The 21,949-nt window shown below is 35.6% G+C and overlaps 1 protein-coding gene across 1 annotated transcript; it reads right to left on the reverse strand.

The window, feature by feature from the left end:
• Positions 1 to 8,440: 8,440 nt before the first annotated feature.
• LOC149224024 (endochitinase 4-like) lies at positions 8,441 to 11,075 on the reverse strand. The gene is made up of 3 exons (XM_089383459.1): positions 10,743 to 11,075; positions 10,489 to 10,603; positions 8,441 to 9,088 (listed from the first exon to the last, which is right to left on the reverse strand). Exons 1-3 carry the CDS (start codon positions 11,032 to 11,034, stop codon positions 8,794 to 8,796), a joined length of 702 nt encoding a protein of 233 aa, XP_089239585.1. The 5' UTR covers positions 11,035 to 11,075; the 3' UTR covers positions 8,441 to 8,793.
• Positions 11,076 to 21,949: the final 10,874 nt, after the last annotated feature.

Raw genomic sequence — 21,949 nt, forward strand, 5'->3', positions numbered from 1 at the left:
GATACTGTGGATACTCCTGTCATGTCAATGATGCAATCCCTGAGACCCCCTCTTTAACTAAGATCCAAAATTCAACTTAAACCCTTTGGCAACATTTGGTGACACTTTCACTGTCATCATGGAAGAGTAACAGTTTAATGCTACTCTTTCTTACACTACTGCCGTTTACTACAAGATTTCCTTTGCAACATTGGTGCAATTGCTAGCATAAAAATAAATGAATTGGAGGTATGTGAATGGAAGTTTTTGTGAATAAAAATATTTAGATAATTGTCCTACATACTATCACATCAATCCAGAAAACAATCTTATTGAGAATTATTGTTATTTTTTTTCCCTGAAAAAAGAAAGATATTTTTTTCCTTCCAATAAAACATTAAAACAATATATTACATATGGAAATGGATACTATCTTCACTACTCAATATGAAATAGATATTATATATATATATATATATATATATATATATATATATATATATATATATATTACGGTTGAAATTTAATATATATAAAATGTTAATGTAAATAAAAATGTTTTTTTAATTATTTATCTATTTTAAAATTAAAAATCATTTATTATTGTAAAAATATTTGAAAAGACTTGTACATGTTGAATTAACACGGGTCTCCATCAAAGCCTTTCAATAATTTACAATTCATCAAAGCCTTTCAATAATTTACAAAATTGTAGGCGAAATCACCAGCTAGTTTGGCATACGAACTAATACATTTGCACAAACTCGGAGGCAATTTAAGTGATGATACTCAACCGGGAAATAGTCGATAATACTCAAGCTGGAAACGAAGAATTATGCCTGTAGATTACTTGGAGGAGACAAGGGCACAATGGCTTAACTGTTAGACATTCTACAGTTTCAACAACGATTCTGCATGCGGAATAAACTCAAAGAATCATTAAATCTTAATGCCCAGGGATACGAGTTACCTCCAGCCATTGGTGATGTTTTGATGGAGGCCACTTGCTTCTTCTTCTTCACTCCAGCTTCAATCCAAGCAAAAGGAAAAGAACACAAAAATTCTGAAGGCACTTCCAAGCTCTGCTATCTCAGCTAGATGGTGTAAGACTGAAGGGGATTGAGAGAGGAGCTTGGGGACCAAACAGATGAACATATAGCTAAGCTTCCATCAAGCTTCTAATAGCTATGTGTTAGATGTCCACAAATCAAGGCAGAGAACTCGAATCAAAGTGCTGGACCACTATAGTAGCTCCTAATAATAAATTTAGTAATTGCAACTTCTTTTCTTAACTTAAGGAAACTACTGCAGTTGGTTTCCATAAGTTAAGGAAAGACTGCAATTCCATAATTGTAGGCAGCAATTGTGCAAAACTTAATGGAGCTAACATTCTCCCACTTGGTCCATACTTCCAAACTTAATGTCTCAACTTAAAAACCATTGATAATCTGTATTAAGTAATAGATACATGAATCATGGCGATAAGTCCTCTAATGACGAGTATTACCTTCCATGTATTACTATGCATTTATTCTTAGTATAATTTATGTGGCAACAATTTCTTAATGAATAAACCTTATGTTTATTCTTGGTCCTTCTTAAATGAATTTTCTCAAATCAACTTAAGGTGCACATAAATATGAGAAAAAACATCACAATAATTAAGAATTTCATTAAAAATAACATTGTCCATACAATGAAAAACTGCATAATGTAACCAAGTCCCATATTCAATACATGATCCTTGAATTTAAACGGTGGCATGCCCTTAGTCAAAGGATCAGCGATCATTAACTCAGTGCTGATGTGCTTAATGACCACTTTCTTTTCTTTAACACGTTCCCTTATAGCTAAATACTTAATGTCGATGTGTTTATTTCGACTCCCACTTTTATTGTTTTTAGCCATAAAAACAGCAGCTGAATTATCACAATATATTCTCAATGGCTTAGATATAGAATCCATAATTCTAAGCCCAGAAATGAAATTCCTAAGCCATACACCATGTAAAGTAGCCTCAAAACAGGAGACGAACTCGGCTTCCATAGTGGAAGTGGCAGTCAAGGTCTGCTTGGCACTCCTCTATGATACAGCTCCACTGGCCAACATAAAAATGTAACTTGATGTTGATTTACGTGAATCAACACATCCAGCAAAGTCAGAATCTGAGTAGCCAATTACTTCCAAGTTGTCCGTCCGTCTATACATAAGCATGTAGTCTTTGGTTCCTTGAAGATACCTCATTACTTTCTTTGCAGCTCTCCAGTGGTCTAAACCTGGATCACTCTGATATCGTCCCAACATTCCCACAACAAATGCAATGTCAGGTCTTGTGCAGACTTGAGCATACATTAGGCTTCCGACAGCAGAAGCATAAGGAATGTTCTTCATTTGTTCCCTTTCAAAGTCGTTCTTCGGGCATTGGTTCAAATTGAACCTATCACCCTTCACAATGGGAGCTACACTTGGTGAACAATCCTTCATCCGAAATCTCTCTAAAATTTTATTAATATAGGTTTCCTGGGACAGACCCAAGATGCCTCGAAATCTGTCTCTATGGATCTTAATGCCAATGACATAAGATGCCTCACCCATATCCTTCATATCAAGATTTTTAGAGAGGAATTGTTTCACCTCATGTAGCAAACCCTTATCATTGGTTGCTAGCAAAAGGTCTTCCACATATAAAACAAGAAAACAAATTTTACTCCCACTAACCTTCAGGTATATACATTGATCCATAATGTTTTCTACAAAACCAAAAGAAGAAATTACATTATGGAATTTCAAATACCATTGGCGGGATTCTTGTTTTAAACCATATAATGACTTCTTGAGCTTGCAAACCAATTGCTCACCATCACTAGAGGGGAATCCTTCAGGTTGTTTCATGTAAACCTCTTCTTTTAGATCTCCATTAATTCTATCTATGGAGATATGACCTAGTCTCCGGTGCCATAATTTAGAGGAATCTTCATTAATAACACATCTTTTAGTGCCAGTGTGAACATGCATTGAATCATATGTGACATTGCTTTGTAAATTAATGCAGTAAAGACCATTAGACAAAAAATACCATTCCCAACATAATCAGATTTATAGAATAGACTGAAAGATTTTTCTGAAAAGTTTAAGGAATATCCAAAAGGTACAAGCCTTGAAACTGAAATCAAGTTTCTAGAAAAACTTGGAACATAAAAGGTCTTTTCTAATTCCAAAACAAAACCACTACTTAAAGTTAAATAACATGTTCCTATAGCTTCCACATGCGAGCCCATCTTGTTTCCTGATAAGATGCTTTGCTCACTTCCCACTGGCTTCCTTAGGTTCTGCAAACCCTTTTTCTGCAAGCCATTTCTGAAAGTTGGCGCATTCCTTCTTTATGTGTCCCTTCTTCTTACAGAAAAAACACTTGGAAACCTTCTTGATATCGGCTTGGGGAGGTACTTTACCTTTCCCTTTCCGATTGGCTTGAGATTTGCCCTTTCCACGCGTTGCCAGCATTGCACTCTCTCCCAGTTCCATCACCAGTCTCTCTTCCTCTTGAACACACATGGTCATGAGTTCATTAATTGACCATTTATCCTTATGTGTGTTGTATGAGATTTTGAAAGGTCCATATTGGTGCGGAAGGGTGTTCAGGATGTAGTGCACTAGGAAGGACTCCGATATTTCAACTTCGAGTTTCTTCAATTGAGCCATAGTGTCCCTCATCTGCATGATGTGTTCGCGCACACCTTTCACACTGGTGAGCCTTAGGGATGAGAACTTCATGATTAGGGTGCTTGCTAGTGCCTTGTCTGAAGAGACGAATTTTTCATCAATGGCCTTCAACAAGTCTCGGACCTTATCATGCTGATCAACGGAACCTCGAATACCAGCTGAAATTTTAGTCTTAATGAACATCATGCTTAGATGATTGGATCGCTCCCATCGTTCATAAAGCGTGATGTCCGCTGCAGTGCTGGTATTTGTGAGTGCCGATGGTTCATCTTTCCTGATAGCATAATCTATGTCCATCCACCCTAAATGAAGGAGAATCCTCTTCTTCCAAATCTTATAGTTATCTCCCTTAAGTTCGGGAATGTCACAACGAATTTCAGAGAAATTTGCACGTTGTACTACTGCATCAAAATAAAGAATCACATGCTTATGTTAAAATTGAGGCTTAATAAACTTTCATGTTTTACCAATGTAAATCATGCTAAAAAGAATTGAATCAAATGACATAAAAATTGCCTGTGGGCTAAATTTTTAATTCAAACAGATTCAATAAAACTTTATGATAAAACTTATTAATTCATAACTCCTGTGGGTAGGTTATGAAATTTTATCCTAATTAATCACATAAATATAATAAAGATTCCTATGGGATAAAATTCATTATATTCAGTGTAAATCATGCTAAAAAAGAATTGAATCAAATGACATAAAAATTGCCTGTGGGCTAAATTTTTAATTCAAACAGATTCAATAAAACTTTATGATAAAACTTATTAATTCATAACTCCTGTGGGTAGGTTATGAAATTTTATCCTAATTAATTACATAAATATAATAAAGATTCCTGTGGGATAAAATTTATTATATTCAGTGTAATTAATTACAATTTAATGTCTAAATAATCTTTATGTGATCTTATCAAACAAAATATATAATTTTATTTAATTAAAGATGTTGTGGCTATTCTCTAATTAATTAAAATTATATGGATCACTAGACATTATTTTGCTGCATAAACAAACTTAACCAGAGAGAAAAATAATGTTTACTGAAAAGAGTAAGTCAAAATGACATTTTAATAAACTCCATATAACTGTAATATTTTTCCAGCAAAATCAAAATTAAGGTTAAAGCAGTCAGCATTACCGAAAATGACTACAAATTGATTGTTCAATTTATAAACTTAACCCGGAGATTGACTGAAGCAGCGTTGATCTACTTTGCACTTGCATAGCAAATGCAGTTCGAAGGCTAGCTGGCTTGACTTCAGGCTTCGTCCTTAAGTTTATAAAACAACAAAAATTGACCAGCAAACAAGCTATTTTGGTCACAAGATAAATAAAATGAAATTTACATTCCTTAGTCTAACTGTCCCATAATTTATTTAAGACTAATTCTTAAATTAATTACAAAATGGGCTCTAAAAAGTTATAAATTATTTCTTTAAATAATTTGCAAAAACTGCAAATTTGAAATAATTTGAAACAAAAGACTAAACCATTTCAAATATTGAAATATTGAAATATTTAAGAATGCATAAACTATTTCCTTTAACATGACTCATATCAAAAAGAATAGACTTCACAAACATTTCATGTTCATACCCGAGACTTTGGTGAAAGCCTTCATGTCATGTGCATGTTCTTGAATGAATCAGGTCATATATTGACCTTGCCATTTACTTTAAATATACATTTATAAAATCATCTATGATGCAAGCAAAAGGTAAATTTTACAATAAATATGTAATAAAAATTATAAAATTTATTTTGCATTGTTGATTTTATATAGTTATCAAAATTAACTATATAAATAAAAATATATATAACCAAAACAAAGAAACATAATAAAAAAATATATACCATGCCACGTATTTGGTTAACGTTGGATTTTGTTTTACATGGTATTACCCTTTGATCATATACCATAACGGCTAGTGTTATTCAAAAGCAAAAACTCAAAAATAAAAACACAAAGACAGGCATTTCTGCCCCCATATAAGTTTTTGATTGAAACCTTAGTGTTAAACCTATATTATATTCAATTTTCACTTATAACTCTTTACCAATATCGTTTTTGATTGAAACCTTAGTGGTAAAGGTATATTATATTCAATTTTCACTTATAACGATGTGTGTTTTATGATAAACGTAATATTGGTTGCATCGGACAGGTAACAATTTACCATACCATATAGTCACAATACCATATAAATTTCAAACAAAAAACGTGGAATACAAATTTAAGCAGACGGAAGAACGAAAAGGGACAAAACAATAAAATTTATGTTGATCGACATTTCCACGGTGGGATGCATAGTTCATATATATAATGCAATGAATAATATCCTAAATTGCATAGACCACCTCTCTGCTCCACTTTCCGTGATTGAAATTGATTTCGGGATCTCAGATTAAATAGTCAATTAAATTACCATGAACACGAACAAGCTTTCCGAGCTTTGGATTTTCATAACTGACTTCATGCGGATGGCAGATTCCCACATCCAATCATTATGAAGCAAACTCAAAATTAATAGTTAACTTTACTTCATACATTTTGGAGATGCAGTGAAGAATATGCCTGACAATAACAATGAGCATTGCACACCTTTCTGAATTTACTTTCGATAGTCAATGTCAGTGCCCATAATTTTAAAATTAAACAATAATAATGTCACAAACAAAATAATCTTAAATCAATTAATATTTAGCTCCGCCATAATTGGATAATAAGTATAAAACTGTATAAAGCGTTTTCGACCATTATGAAGCATTTAGGGTCAGACGCCATGGGTGAAACATAATTTTCCACCATTACGAAGAATGTGGAGAAGAGGTAGTGGGGTCCACACGTTGTTTTCTCGTATAATAAAATTTCACCCCGTGTTCGCAGTTAGCTCAGTTGCATAGCACAGGTTGCATGTTCAAACCCCATCCCATGCCCTCACTTCTTTAAAAAAATAATCGCAATGAGAGCAAATACGTTCAGGTTTCAACTCTCGCAGAGTTGATCGATCTCACAAGAAGCATAAGTTATTTTCTAAATATTCCAAACTTAACCCAGCCTATTACACAACAAAGCAATCGCATACCGAAAAGAGGGAAATAAAATCTGAAGTTAACGCAAGTGAATTCAGCTTGCACAGAATTAAAAGACCCATCAACAGAAAGATCCAACACACCTGTTATCGGCTTTGAACAAAACTCTATACCATTTCCAATTAAAAAAAACTCTCCCTTTATGATTTTCAACCTTAAAACATATAACAAAATAAAAAGAGAATTTTAAAATTTTAAAACAGAAACGAAAGGTAATTCCAAAAACCAAAGTCATATGCCATTTGGCTTGGAAGCGCATGCAGCGTGGCTTGGGAGCGCATGCAGCTCGACTGTGGCGCCCTTGAGGTGCACAAAAAGACAAAAGGGCGGCGAGAGCACATCAAGGTAGAGGTAATAGAGGCTCCGATACCAAATGTTAGACATTCTACAGTTTCAACAACGATTCTGCATGCGGAATAAACTCAAAGAATCATTAAATCTTAATGCCCAGGGATACGAGTTACCTCCAGCCATTGGTGATGTTTTGATGGAGGCCACTTGCTTCTTCTTCTTCACTCCAGCTTCAATCCAAGCAAAAGGAAAAGAACACAAAAATTCTGAAGGCACTTCCAAGCTCTGCTATCTCAGCTAGATGGTGTAAGACTGAAGGGGATTGAGAGAGGAGCTTGGGGACCAAACAGATAAATATATAGCTAAGCTTCCATCAAGCTTCTAATAGCTATGTGTTAGATGTCCACAAATCAAGGCAGAGAACTCGAATCAAAGTGATGGACCACTATAGTAGCTCCTAATAATAAATTTAGTAATTGCAGTTTCTTTTCTTAACTTAAGGAAACTACTGCAGTTGGTTTCCATAAGTTAAGGAAAGACTGCAATTCCATAATTGTAGGCAGCAATTGTGCAAAACTTAATGGAGCTAACATTAACTTGTTACTATTGAGAGAGCCGAACAAGAATGGAGGAAATATCCCTACCTAACTATCATTTAATGGCTATCATACCTAATGCTGCAGTGAGTTCCTCCACCATTTCTCGCTGACATCAGGCATCACAGTTCTTTGTTTTTAAAGCATGGTGATAAGAAATGAGGAGAATTCTGAGGATTCCAAATAACATTTCCTAAATATAAAATAAATATCGTGTCACATCTTTAACAACTACAAATTTAATTTTTCTGCATACTTGATACATTAAAAATTAATGTAAATATTTCAATCCGCCTCGTAAATATTATGCTAATATTAATGATTTTAATTTTACGTAGATCAATATTTGAACTTAATATTTATAAACTATAAATTGAACGAACAAACTGGATATTACATTAATATTAATGTTTTTAATTCTACCAAACACCAATATTTGAACATAAAATTTATAAATTAACACCAATATTTGAACATAAAATTTATAAATTAACACCAATATTTGAACATAAAATTTATAAATTAACACCAATATTTGAGCATAACATTTATTAATGGAATGAACAAAAGCAGAGTGCTCTAGATCATGATAACCAAAAAGCAGCATCTTATTTAATGCTAGAAAACGTATGGATCATCCCTGAAATATAAAATCAATGTGACACCAAATGCACTAATATTAGGTACAACTAATTAATCTAATCTTGTGCCGTAAACATTAAATTTCTGGATTCATCCCATTCACCATATTTACCATTGGGCTTTTCGAACCAGCACAACAACTATAGTTATTTTTCAGGATGAAAAAGTTATGAAAAACTGAACTACCTAAATTATTAATGGCCGCAGAAATTTAAAATCTGAGATAATCTAATCTTAATTTGCTGTACTTGCACAGTTCATTGACATGCAAAAGCCATGGATGTGCTTACATGTTGAAAGAAAGAGACTGATCATAAGAGAATGTTGTCTCGTTTTACATGTCACATAGATCCGTTTCTTGCTAACGCTAACCGTGGTAATCAGACTCTATCGATATAGTATTTTGAACTATTCTGGATCCTTTGACAGAGATCAAGAGGTCACAGCATATTAATATACTTTTAACAGGTAAGATTACTTCCTGGATCTACACCAAACTCGTTGCGATAGTTGGTATAATAATTGACACGTTCATCAACTGCGTTGGAGTCTCCACCATTGCATTCATCCCCACTGATTGCTTTGATGGTTGCCCTGAATCCTTGTCCAGATGTAATAGCAGAGTGGCAATTACTATGCTTCATCCAAAACCAGACAGCAGTCTTCCACGAGATTGAGCCATTCTGGGCTACAATTTCAGGGTGATTCAGGCCATCAAAGCCCAGGTAATCACCAGCTGCATCATAATTATAATTCCTACAAAAAAGAACTCTCAGTCAAACAGCATGAAACAGTCTCTCAAGAGAAATCCAATTCAAATTTAATAGATAGAGCCCCCAAAAAATTATAATTCAATTTGATAGATAAATAAATTCATTTTTTAGGACACTGGTATTTTCCATAGTTACCAAGTTCGAATTCGAATTCGAATTCGAATTCGATTCGATACGATAAAAATTCGAACGAAAAAAATTCAATTCGCAAAAAATTCGATAATAGACATCATAAAAATAGTTTTTTTTATTAAAGTTTTCTCAATTTATTTTGAATTATGAATATTTTTTATTAATTTTAAATAATATAACAATCTTAGAAATAAAATTATCTAAAAAATTTACTATTCCTTTTTTCTCTCCAAAACATCAATCCCTCCATAAATAAAACCTAATTACTTAAAATTAAATTTCGGTTTCCAAGATTGAAAAAAAAAAAAAATTCTAATATCAATTTTACCTTCTATTTTGTTCTGTCTTTTTAACTTTTTATTTTTCTTCTTTATATATGCCAACTCTACTTATTTCTATTCATAGAATCTTATAACAGTGAAAGAATAAGATACTTTCACTTATTTTCTGTTTTTTTCCTAAATAAAAAATTGAAAAAATAGATTTTTCTTAATTTCACTGATATTTTCCATTTTTGTTTTCTCTATCCGAGCAAGGGAAATTAGAAATGTTCTCTAATAGTTGGAAATACTACTACGAGGCTCATCTAATACCAAGCCCATCCAAGTCACTTCAACTACGGGGCTCATCTAATACCAAGCCCATCCACGTCACTTCTATCCGAGCAAGGGAAATTAGAAATGTTCTCTAATAGTTGGAAATACTACTACGAGGCTCACTAATACCAAGCCCATCCACGTCACTTCAACAACGAGGCTCATCTAATACCAAGCCCATCCACGTCACTTCTATTATAGAAACCAATCACCGAACCGAACCGAATTTAACCGTATTAATCACCGAACCGAATCGAACTGCCGAATATTCGAATTTTTCAAGCCGATTCGGCCGAATTTGGTAACTATGGTATTTTCTATAGACAAAGTTTACAGGATTTTTTAAGTGTATAATTTTTTTTGTACACAAGCGGTGAGCTTAAGTGGATTGCAGATTCCCGGAATATTCCAGGATCTGACAGACATGGGATCTGACGGACATGGGCACAGATTCCCGAAATATTCCAGGGCGCCAGACATTTTGGCGGCACCCATGTCAGATCCCAAAATATTCAGAGAATCTGCAATCCACTTAAAGATAACTGTACACAAGTACCAAATTTCTAGAAACCAAACCTCTACGCATAACCGTTAGTGAAACCACAGACTCGAAAATAAAACTTGTAGACCTACATCCCATTATAAGCATACATACCATGTGAGTTGCAAGGGGCCACGCCCGTAGTACTGCTTTCCCGCCACACACTGGTATTTCTTGTTGGTGGAATCGCAGTAGTCAGACTTCTCTATTTGCTCAACGTAGCACAGTCCTGCCAATTTCATAGTTATGTGTCACACGGATAAACAACCGATTTCTAATATTTATAAATTCTGAAATGAAATCATCATATATATATATATATAAAAGAACAAATTTATAGAAGCAGGAAGGATGCATGTGAGATGTACTGGAAGTCTCGTGAGCGATATTGGCGAAGAAAGCAGCGATTTCTCTCTTGTGGTCAACGTCGGCGCCTGTTGTGCCAAAGCCAGAGAATACAGTGGCTGCGTCCATGAAGTTATTGTATGTACAGAAGGTCTTTCCTGCGCAACTATCAGAAGCACCAGACAAAATTCCATAGAAGAAATCTTGGGTGGCAAAATCCCCAACGTCTCCTCGGCAGATGGAAACAACATCGAAGGCAAGAACGAGCCATAGAATAATAACGCTCGGTGTCATAACACGGAGGTAATTTCTCATATTGGCTATAATGTCTATCACTACTGTCACTAGCACAGAGAGTGTACTTCTTTGCTCTGTAGAAAGAAGAGTGTGTTTGTTTATATATCCAGAAAGACCTGGGAGTATGTATTTGTATCTATTTGAATTTAACTCTGCCGTGACGTTTGAGAAATATATTTTGTTGAGCTAACCTTGGTTAAGAGGAACATGTGGCCACATCAATGTTAATATGATACGCCTATTCTCGACACTATAACTTGTGAGATGAGCCACTTCACCTGGAAATCTCCACAATCTCAACTACCGATGGTTCTAGCTTTGTCAAGCTCCCAAACAATCCATTCATCATACATTGAGCTGAAGATTCAATTACATATTGAGATGATGGTCGTGGAAGAAGAGGTTCAATCGTTGGATTATTTAGTTTTCTTTTGCTCTCTGCCAAATGCAGCATCTAAGACAAGGTATCGATTGTTGGGCGAAGCCTATGTATATAGTTATAATTATGTATATATATTTAACATCTAAGATTGTGTATATACATTTTTTTTATCCAGTTCCAACGGTAGATTACTTTGGTTACCAATTGGTAATAATGGATAGATTTTCCAAAACAATTTTTTTTGGAGAGTGGTATAATATACCATAATGAGTGCACTTGATGCTTGTGTACTGTATTTGTACTGGTACATTGTAAAACTTTTGTGCATGTAGCACCTCTTTTTTATTTGCCTTATACTTACACCTTTATTTAAAATTTGGCTTGGCCTTACTGCCTGACACTTTTATTTAAATTGTCCTTAAGCCGGTATCATTTACTTTGGTAAAGTAAATGAAATTGATGGAATCATTATGAGTAACTATTTCAGCAAACTTCGGAACTTAGCATTGAATTCATTTAATGAATCAAGCAACACTTTCAGGTGATTGCCTAAGTTGTTAACCTCTATTGTTGAGGAAAATGGGTTTCATCTATTTTCCTAGCTCAATTGTCTTAGAGCTTAGAATATTGTCACTTAGCCTATTCCTTTGACACTAACACAATGGTAGAGAGTGTCTATTTCTCAACACGAGTGCGATATGGCATGTTAGGGTACAGATGTTGGCATGGGCTCCTTGAATGTTGTTAAGACCTACAAATGACAACCTCTTGTCATTGATTTGTGCTTCCCATGCATATTCCCCTAGTGTGTGCACTTTGGGAGAATTTTGCAGGTGAGCCAAAAGTCCAAATCTGTGGTTGACCAAGTGGACAAATCCGTTTGTGTGAGCCTTGGATACTATAGGATTTTCTCAACTTTTTCAATTTTTTGCTCAAGCTTTAATTGTGCAAAGATAGGAATATACTTTACGTTCTCCTCAAGATGTCTATTTTGTTTCCTTGATTTCATAATAGTCTCTTAGACCTATAGAATTTTCTTTGGGCGGGCATCTTGGTTTGGACTTCCTTGGAGCTTGAGATATCAACATAGACCTCCTCCATTACATTGGCAAGTGATGCATGTGTATCAACCTAGTGGTGATGGTGTTGTTGTAGCTCAATGTATGAGTGAGCCATGGTCATATGCATGTTGGTAAGCTCCTTGAGGATTGACGCAGGAAAACCTGCAAATACCTGCAACATGCATATGAAATGCAAAATCTGTTTTGCCCCAGGAATTTCAACTCCCTGCCGAGTCTAATCTTCATTACTTAAGGTTTAAGGCCCTTAATTGAATCTCATCCGGAAACTATTTGTTAATTAACCTAGTCTGTCCCTTAGTCAATCCTTTCATCGGGACACTATACACCCTCTTCATTAACCCTTCGTTAATCCTTAATGCACCGCACATATAACCAATCCCACACTTTAACCTTGGTTATATTTGAATTATCCCATAAAACCTTTAATCACTTTATTTCTATTATAATTCTTTTATAATAGAAATATTCCACAAACATACATAAACCTTATCGTTTCGCATTTCCTCGGCCTTTTCACATTTATCAATGCATACCTTTATCGCAATCGCGGGATTCAAAGACTCTTAAGAACTTGGCATTTGGGACTTCCGATCTGCGATATGAGATTTCCCTCTCCACTGTTGATTTTGTTCACTAGATCAACAGTTGTCGCAATATCGCATCCCACTTACTTGTGACTCCATCACCTCTCGCATGCGATATGCGATAACACAATCGATCTTCAAATAACATAAACCTGCACCTATAACCCTCTCGGGTTCGGCTTCAATCTCCACCGTCGATCTTACCTTCAATCCGACGATTGATATTTCCCTGATCAACAGAGTTGCTCAGTGTTCTTACACTGTAGATCAAAGCTCATTCGATCCGACGGTCTCTAGTGATATCGCATCGGAAGCTTGCATGATGTTTAACTGCCTCACAGAGTCGATACGAATTATAAGTCCTTGGTCTATAAAAGTTCGGGTCCATTTAGAGATTATCGTTCGATCATCTTATTGACCGATATCTATTAGATAACGGAATCAATCAAATCCTACGGTCTGTGGCCCTTCCACTGGTACACAGACTATCAAGCTCTCAAGCCCTGTAGTTGACTATGACATAAGCACTTGAATTTTGTGATCAAAGGCTAATAACAATTGCAGGCCTTCAACTGCAATCAAGGCATCCTGTACTTTCTACCCCCGTTGCGGTTACTAATCACCTCTTTACTTTGCTTTTATGTCATTCTTCAGTGTTCTTTTGTGGTTTTGGCTTTCTCTAGGATTTTGGTCTTTAGCTCTTCTGCATCACAACTTCCTCCTTAACTTAGCTCCACTTGCGCCTTTATGCTTCCTCCTGTACTGTCGGTGTGTGTAAAGACATAATACCTCTCAGTCACTCTTCTCGGTATTGCGCCTCTGATTCTGCACCTGCAAACTAAGTTATGCAGAATACCTCAAAATCATACACAATCTATATCTTAATTACTCAATACACACACATGAACTCCAAATCGAGTTGTTTGTATTAATAAACAAGTATTTACACAAGAGTCTCTCTCTCTGATCTGATTTTCTGATCAATGACCTCTATTTTCCTACCTGCCCGTAGGCTTACAAACAAACCCTGTTTCCTAACTCTCTAACTATTGACTGACTAAGTTTCTCTTAGCCTTTTAGGCTTACCTTTATACAAAAAGGTTCTATTGAACTAATTCTAGTTCAGATCCTTAATTTGCTAAACTAACTCCTGAAAATCTTCTAAATCCAGTTTTAACTCCTACTTATCCCTAAGAATCCTTTCTAGTTCCTCAAATCATGAGACCTATAAGAGTTACAATTGATTTCCAACTCTCTCATCTTCATTAATCACTCGTGTTCTCCTACACTTGAGACCATTTACAAATATCCTCACTCTTATGTAATTAATTCTTACTTTAACCACTCAAACCATTAATAATTACATACATAGGAATCCAACTTCCTTGAAAACACAAGACCCCTTGTTTCTACTGAAATACAATGATATTGTTGAGTTGAATGCTCTTGCATCAGACTATCAAGGTTGAAATTAATCATGATCTCCTGATCATGTGTTTCTAATTTTTGTCCTCCCGGATCCCATATTTTGTTCTGTATTCTGTCCTTGGTTGCTGTTGATGTTTGTTGTTGTTCTCCAGGTCTCCACACTTTATGCTGCATTGCCCCACTAGCTATGCTCTCACAGTCTGCTGCTGTCTTTTTCTTGTTGCTACTTTGCTTTCTTTCTGTTGTCTTCTCCCTTTGAGACTCTTTTCTCATCAAATCTATCATCAGTTCAATTTCTATGTCCAACTCACTTCTTTGTTGGACTCTTTCCTCTTCCTCTCTTGCATATCCTTTGCAATCTTCATCAAGTTCTTTCTTCCCTACTGGTGCTTTCAACCATTTCTCTAGTAGCTCCAATTCTTTCTCCCATTCACTGATCCTTTGATGAGAGTTTATTCCTTCTTCTTTATTGACTGCCTCAACAGTTTCCTTGGTTATCTCCACTGTGCCTATCATCATGATGGAATGATGATCCTTTACTATGTTTTCAGCTACCATAGTCCCTTCTTTAAAATTTCCTTTAATTTTCTGCTGGTTACCTTCACTTTGTAGTTGCTAGTTCCTTACTGCCACTCTTACATCCTTACCTTCTTGTTTCTTATGAACTTCCATTTCATTTCCAAATAACTTCTGTTCAATTTCTTCAATCACAACATCACACTCATTCATTCTATCCCTTGTTCCTACAAGCAAACTATTGGTTTGTGAACCAAAACACTCTTATGTCTCCATCTCTTTTAAAGACCCTCTGCTACTATTAAGTACTGCTGTAACCACCTCTTTCCTATTTCCACATTCTCCTAGCAAATTATCCAGCAATTCAATTTCCTCCTTACATTTAGCAAGTGTCTTATCACAATGCTCTTCATTTCTAGCTTCATCCTTTACGCGATCACTATTTCCCAATGATTCAATCAGACTTCCTTCCATAGACAATTCTATCTCATTCATCTCCACAGAAATAAGTTCCCGTTCAACACTTATAATCCTTGTATTCACACAACAATTGTCAATTTGAAAAATGTACGGCTTAATAGCCTCAACTAACGTTTCACATATCAATTTTTCAAACTGATTTTCATCTCCTTCTTCCACAAGGAATTGTCCTTGTTTCGTAAGAGTTCCAAATATCAATTCATCAATAATTTCTTTCTGCTACAACAATTCAATATTTTCCTCATTCAAGAGGCATTCGTCATCATACTCCGCTCTAGAATACGTATCCTCTGAAAGGTACTCTTCATCCTCTGGAAATACATCAATATGCTAATCCAAGTTCTCCTCTGAACTTTGGTAATTTTTATGAAGTTTCATGACAGTTTCATAATGCTGCCAATCCTTTGCAAAACCTGCACTCACAAAACAATCATTATAATTAAAAACATAAGACCTCAATGTCTATTCTTCCTTTAGCAACACTTCAATATGTTTCTCTGAACTATCCCAATAGTTCACTGATCTCCATTCTTCATCTTCATCGAGAATTTCACCCTGTTCTGGTTTACAAATGGAAACTTCCATTTCCAACTCAGCTTCTTTGAGTTTTCCCATCAACCACTTTACTTGCCTTTGTTGTATCCTTCTCTGTAGCTTATGCCACTTTACTGGTTTTTGCTTTAATACCCAACCTAATCTCTGGCTTTCCTCAAGTATCATCATTAACACATTGAGTTGTTCTTTCATCTCAACAATTTCCTTGTCAATTACCTCTTGACTCATCCTCTTGCCATTTGCCTTGGCATGCTCCTTCTTCACTTTTCTTCTGCTATGGTCTTGCTTAGAACCTCTGCTATGACTATCAATAGTTATTTCCTCCTCCATCTCTATTAGTTCCTCACTCATTCCCTATGAGATGCATTAAAGCCTCTGCAACAACAAGTCCTCCCTGCTGCCTCTTACCTCACCAAGATTTTCCTTGTACTTGGTCTTTTTGCAAGCCCTTGGTTCTCTATCTCTAGAACCTCTTTTGAGCACTTCTCTCTGCTCCTTCTAGGCTTCAACTCATCTGCATATTCTAAGAACACAATTGTCCTCTTGTATTTCAAACACAAATGAAATACTAGGTTCTGCGAATCTCTCTCAGAAACCTTTACTGGCTTCCTTCATCACTGCTCTTCAGGCTGTGATCTTCTTGCTGAGATGCTTCACTAACTATTGTTACCTACATATCAATGTTATTCAAACCAAAGATCATTCCCAAGCTTTCAAAATCTTGCTTCTCAGCTTCCTTCTGAGAACACTCTTATCCTCTCCATCCAACCTTCAGTTGGATTCTTCATGTTCACTTCCACTTTTCATTCACTTTGTTCTTTAGAACACATACAACTTTCCTTGTCTATTTGCTTTTATCAATATTTACTCTATCTTAAACTTGCAAAACTCAAACTGGAGTTAAATAAAACAATACCTACATGGCTTCACAAGTAGTCTCCATCCATTCTTCACATTTGAGTGAACCTCCACTTTCCTCAAGAAAACAAACATCACTGTGCTTTCCTTATGCTTCTACAATATCTTCTTAAGAATATCACTTACTCTCATCTTATGTCATGTCTTCTACTTATCAGATTAAAATAACCTAATCTCCTCTTTCTTTTGCAATCACACTTGTATTCTGCACAATTCTGCTTTAATTAAAAAGAGCTTTAACTAGCTCTGATACCACTTTGATGCAGGAAAACCTGCGAATACCCACAATATGCATATGAAATGCAAAATCTATTTTTCTTTAGGAATTTCAACTACCTGCCGAGTCTAATCTTCATTACTTAAGGTTTGAGGCCCTTAATTGAATCTCATCCGGAAATGATTTGTTAATTAACCCAGTCTGTCCCTTAGTCAATCCTTTCATCAGGACTCTATACACCCTCTTCATTAAACCTTCATTAATCCTTAATGCACCGCACATATAACCAATCCCACCCTTTAACCTTGGTTATATTTGAATTACCCCATAAAACCTTTAATCACTTTATTTCTATTATAATTCTTTTATAATAGAAATATTCCACAAAGATATGTAAACCTTACCTTTTCTCATTTCCTCAGCCTTTGCACATTTATCAATGCATACCTTTATTGCAATCGCAAGATTCAAAGACTCTTAAGAACTTGGTATTTGGGACTTCCGATCTGCGATATGTGATTTCCCTGTCCACTGTTGATTTCGTCCACCAGATCAACGACTGTCGCAATACCACATCCAACTAACCCGTGACTCCATCGCCTCTCGCATGCGATATGTGATAACACAACCAGACTTCAAATAACATAAACCCACACCTGTAACCTTCTCAGGTCCGTCTTCAATCTCCACCGTTGATCTTACCTTCAATCCAATGGCTAATATTTCCCCGACCAACAGAGTTGCTTGGTGATCCTATGCCATAGATCAAAACTCATTCAATCAGACGGTCTGCAGTGATATCACATCAGAAACTTGCATGACGTTTAATCGCCTCATGGAGCCGATATGAATTATAAGTCATGGTCTATAAAAGTTTAGGTCCATTAAGAGATTATCATCCGATCATCTTATTGACCGATATCCATTAGATAACAGAATTAATTAAATCCTACGGTATGTGGCCCTTCCACTGGTACACGAACTATCAATCTCTTAAGCCTTGTAGTTGACTATGATGTAAGCACTTTAATTTTGCGATCGATGGCTAATAAAAATTGCGGGCCTTCAACTGCGATCAAGGCATCCCGTACTTTCTACCCCCGCTGCGATTACTAATCACCTCTTTACTTTAATTTTATGTTGTTCTTCAGTGTTCTTTTGTGGTTTCGACTTTCTCCAGGGTTCTGTTCTTTAGCTCTTCTGCATCACAACTTCCTCCTTAACTTAGCTCCACTCGTGCCTTTATGCTTCCTCTTGTACTGTCAGTGTGTGTAAGGCCATAACACCACTCAGTCACTCTTCTATGTATTCTGCCTCTAATTCTGCACTTGCAACCTAAGTTATGCAGAATAACTCAAAATCATACATGATCTATATCTTAATTACTCAATGCACACACATGAACTCCAAATCGAGTTGTTTGTATTAATAAACAAGTATTTACACAAGAGTCTTTCTCTCTGACCTGATTTTTTGATCAGTGGCCTCTATTTTCCTACTTGCCCTTAGGCTTAAAGACAAACCCCATTTCCTAACTCTCTAACTACTGACTAACTAACTTTCTCTCAGCCTTTTAGGCTTAGCTTTATACAAAAAGGTTTTGTTGAAGTAATTCTAGTTCAGATCCTTAATTTGCTGAATTAACTCTTGAAAATCTTCTAAATCCACTTTTAACTCCTACTTATCCTTAAGAATCCTCTCTAGTTCCTCGAATCATGAGACCTATAAGAGTTACAATTGATTTCCAACTCTCTCATCATCATTAATCACTCATGTTCTCCTACACTTGAGACCATTTACAAATATCCTCACTCTTATCTAATTAATTCCTACTTTAACCACTCAAAACATTAATAATTACATACATAGGAATCCAACTTCCTTGAAAACACTAGACCCCCTATGTCTACTAAAATACAATGATATTGTTGAGCTAAATGCTCCTGCATCAAGGAACTCCATCAAATATTTATTGAAGATTTCTTGTGGAAACCTTTGATGAATCCAACTCAAAATATGGAAAATCACCCCATCCAGTGTTGGAATACACCTAAAATTATGTGATATCCAATGGTTTAAGTTGAAGAACCCTTTTCTGTATGCTTCCTAATCTCTATATAGGAGATGTCACTCTAGGTGTAGTACTTAATATTGTTGGTGTAGGTTGTTAAGGCTCGAAAAGCTTCAACCCTTGACATAATGAACCCATATGCTATTATGAATCTTGATGGATGATTTTATTTCCTTCCAGGTTTGCTTGCAACATGCTCACTATGGACTGCATTAGGTACAATTCCTTCTATGATTCCTACAAGGGAGCTATGTGCTCCATTAAACGAATTTTCTTTTGAGGTTGCACCTATTGTCATAGTCTGCTTTGCTGATGTTATTGGCTATAATTTTGTTGTACTTTAAACCATTACATCTCCCAGTGCACTGTGGTTAGGTTTTATAGTCTCAACTTCACCAACATCCATTGGATCTAAAAGTGTTTTTCATATTGATGGAAGCATGTAAGTCGTAGCTTGTTTTGCATCATGGGTCTCCAAGCTTTATGTGGTTGTGTTTGTTTCTTGTCCCTCCAATTCAGTCTCAAGGAAGTTCACTACCATTTTTCTTAACCATCCTCCTCTACCACTTTTTATTCCTAGTTGCATTTGTCTAGGTCTCTTTTGCTATAGGTCTTGGTCTTCAAGACCTCCTCACCCTCTGTTGGCTTGGGGCTAATTGCTTATGGTGATTATTGCACCTTCTTTGTGATGTATTCCTCAGTGATACAAAAAGGTAGGATCTTTGATAGCATGTCAGATCTATGCATGGAAGGATGTACACATGGTGCATGTCTACTTCAAATTGGAGAGAATCACTATACCTTTCCACTAAGTTGTTTGGAATTTTAAAGGACTTTATGATATGCTGTATCATGTGTGTATAACATCTATGAAAGGATTTGTTGGTGGTCCACTCTACTTCTCCATCTATGTTGTGTGCCAATGCATTAAAATTTGACATGGGGAATGACTTGGTGACATAGATTTCATAGTCCACATCTGGTGGGGGCTTTTGAAAAACCATTGCATGAAAGAGAACAACCCATGGTCATGCAGATCCCAACAAAGTTGAATGAATTTATTCATAAGGTATTAAGACCAATTCATATTGACCCCTTGGATGCATTGGTCAATATGTAGGAAAATTCCCAAGGGGGATTCATCCCTTTTTATATTTATAAACTAGCTTGTAGGTTAGCAGATGCACTACAAACACAATTGAAAAGTCTTAGATGACTGAGATGATTGGGTCCTTCGATCCTCTTCATTTGACAAATACTGTATAAGCATATTCTATGAGTTTATTTCACACTAAATTGATATTTGTAGGATATTTGGTTATTTATGGGATATTATAGATCATGTGCATCACATCCTCATCTACTCGATACTGGAGAAAATCATGTAGATTATAAGATCATGTAATGTACTAAAGCATAGGACAAGAATCTACTTCTACTTTCAACCAGTGGAAGCCAATAGACCGCTGAAAACAATATGAACAAGAAGAAGACAAATCAATGGCACATAACGCAATATGTATCTGAGGAAAGCCACTGCTCAAAACCCCACCTATTTTTATTGCATTAAATAAAAAATCCAAGATGATAATACAATGCATGTTCTCACAAGAACAATCCCAACACTTAGTATGATCAATCTCCCTGCTCACAAGAACGCTCAAGCCAATCTCTAGCTTCTTCTGTTACTCTCCAAGCCCCTAATTCCTTGCGCCATTCATCAAAGAATTTAGATGAATACAATATTCTCTTCTCAACCTTGAGCTTAACCTACACAAGTATTTCCTATGCTCCGCTTGGTGACTCTCTTTAGCCAATACTTAGCCAAATTTCCAAGCCTCCAAGCTTCTAATTCTTTGCACAATTCCTAAGAGAATTAGCCCATATTTAAAGAGAAATTCCTCATCCATAACGTCACAATCCAAAATTAGGTCCTTCTTTGATTGCATGCATGATATTTACAACTTAGTAAATCATAGAATTGATAGTACACTATCCCTTCACTATAGTATCAACTGGGTCTTTCTACGAACTGACATGCATGGGTTTTTGATGAGGGAATCTTCAGTTAATTGGAGTGACACTTATGGATGCACTAGTGCACCAACTCACTGCTAATCCTCTATTAGTTTCACAAACAATTAGAAGTAATTTCACTGAACATAACTCAGTGAACTGGGTTGTCTAATTAAAACTCATAACTAAACTCATCTTGGACCCCTAAAACTTAGGGAGAACATATACACGACTTCCAAAAGACTTCCAAATCAAAATTCCTAAGTTAACTAAATCAACTTAACTTAGTTAACTATTAAAATTTTCTATGAGAAAATAATTTCAATTTTAATTCATAATGTAATTCAAGAACAAATTAAATTGGAATCTCTCAATTCTATTTTTAACATTTCTTGTTTCTATTTTCAACATGTACATGCAATTGAACTAAAGAAATCCCTTATGTAGTTTGTTGAGTTAGAATTAGATGCATCTGTTTACGTTTAGGCTTTGGTCGAAAAGTGCAACATCCAATGAGGTTATTATGCTAGATTTATAAGGCATTTTGACCCAACCCCAGGGAAGAACCTTTTGGGTGCCATTTGGTCCAACAACTACCTCAACTTCATAGAACTCACACTAAAACTCCAAAAAAATATCTTTTATCCTAGATTTTGAAATCCAAAAACTTCATCATGTGAACCT

This window comes from Pinus tabuliformis, chromosome Q (genome assembly GCF_031772625.1).
Source record: "Pinus tabuliformis cultivar Carrire ecotype Pingquan chromosome Q, CPIR1, whole genome shotgun sequence".
Classification (NCBI taxonomy): domain Eukaryota; kingdom Viridiplantae; phylum Streptophyta; class Pinopsida; order Pinales; family Pinaceae; genus Pinus; species Pinus tabuliformis.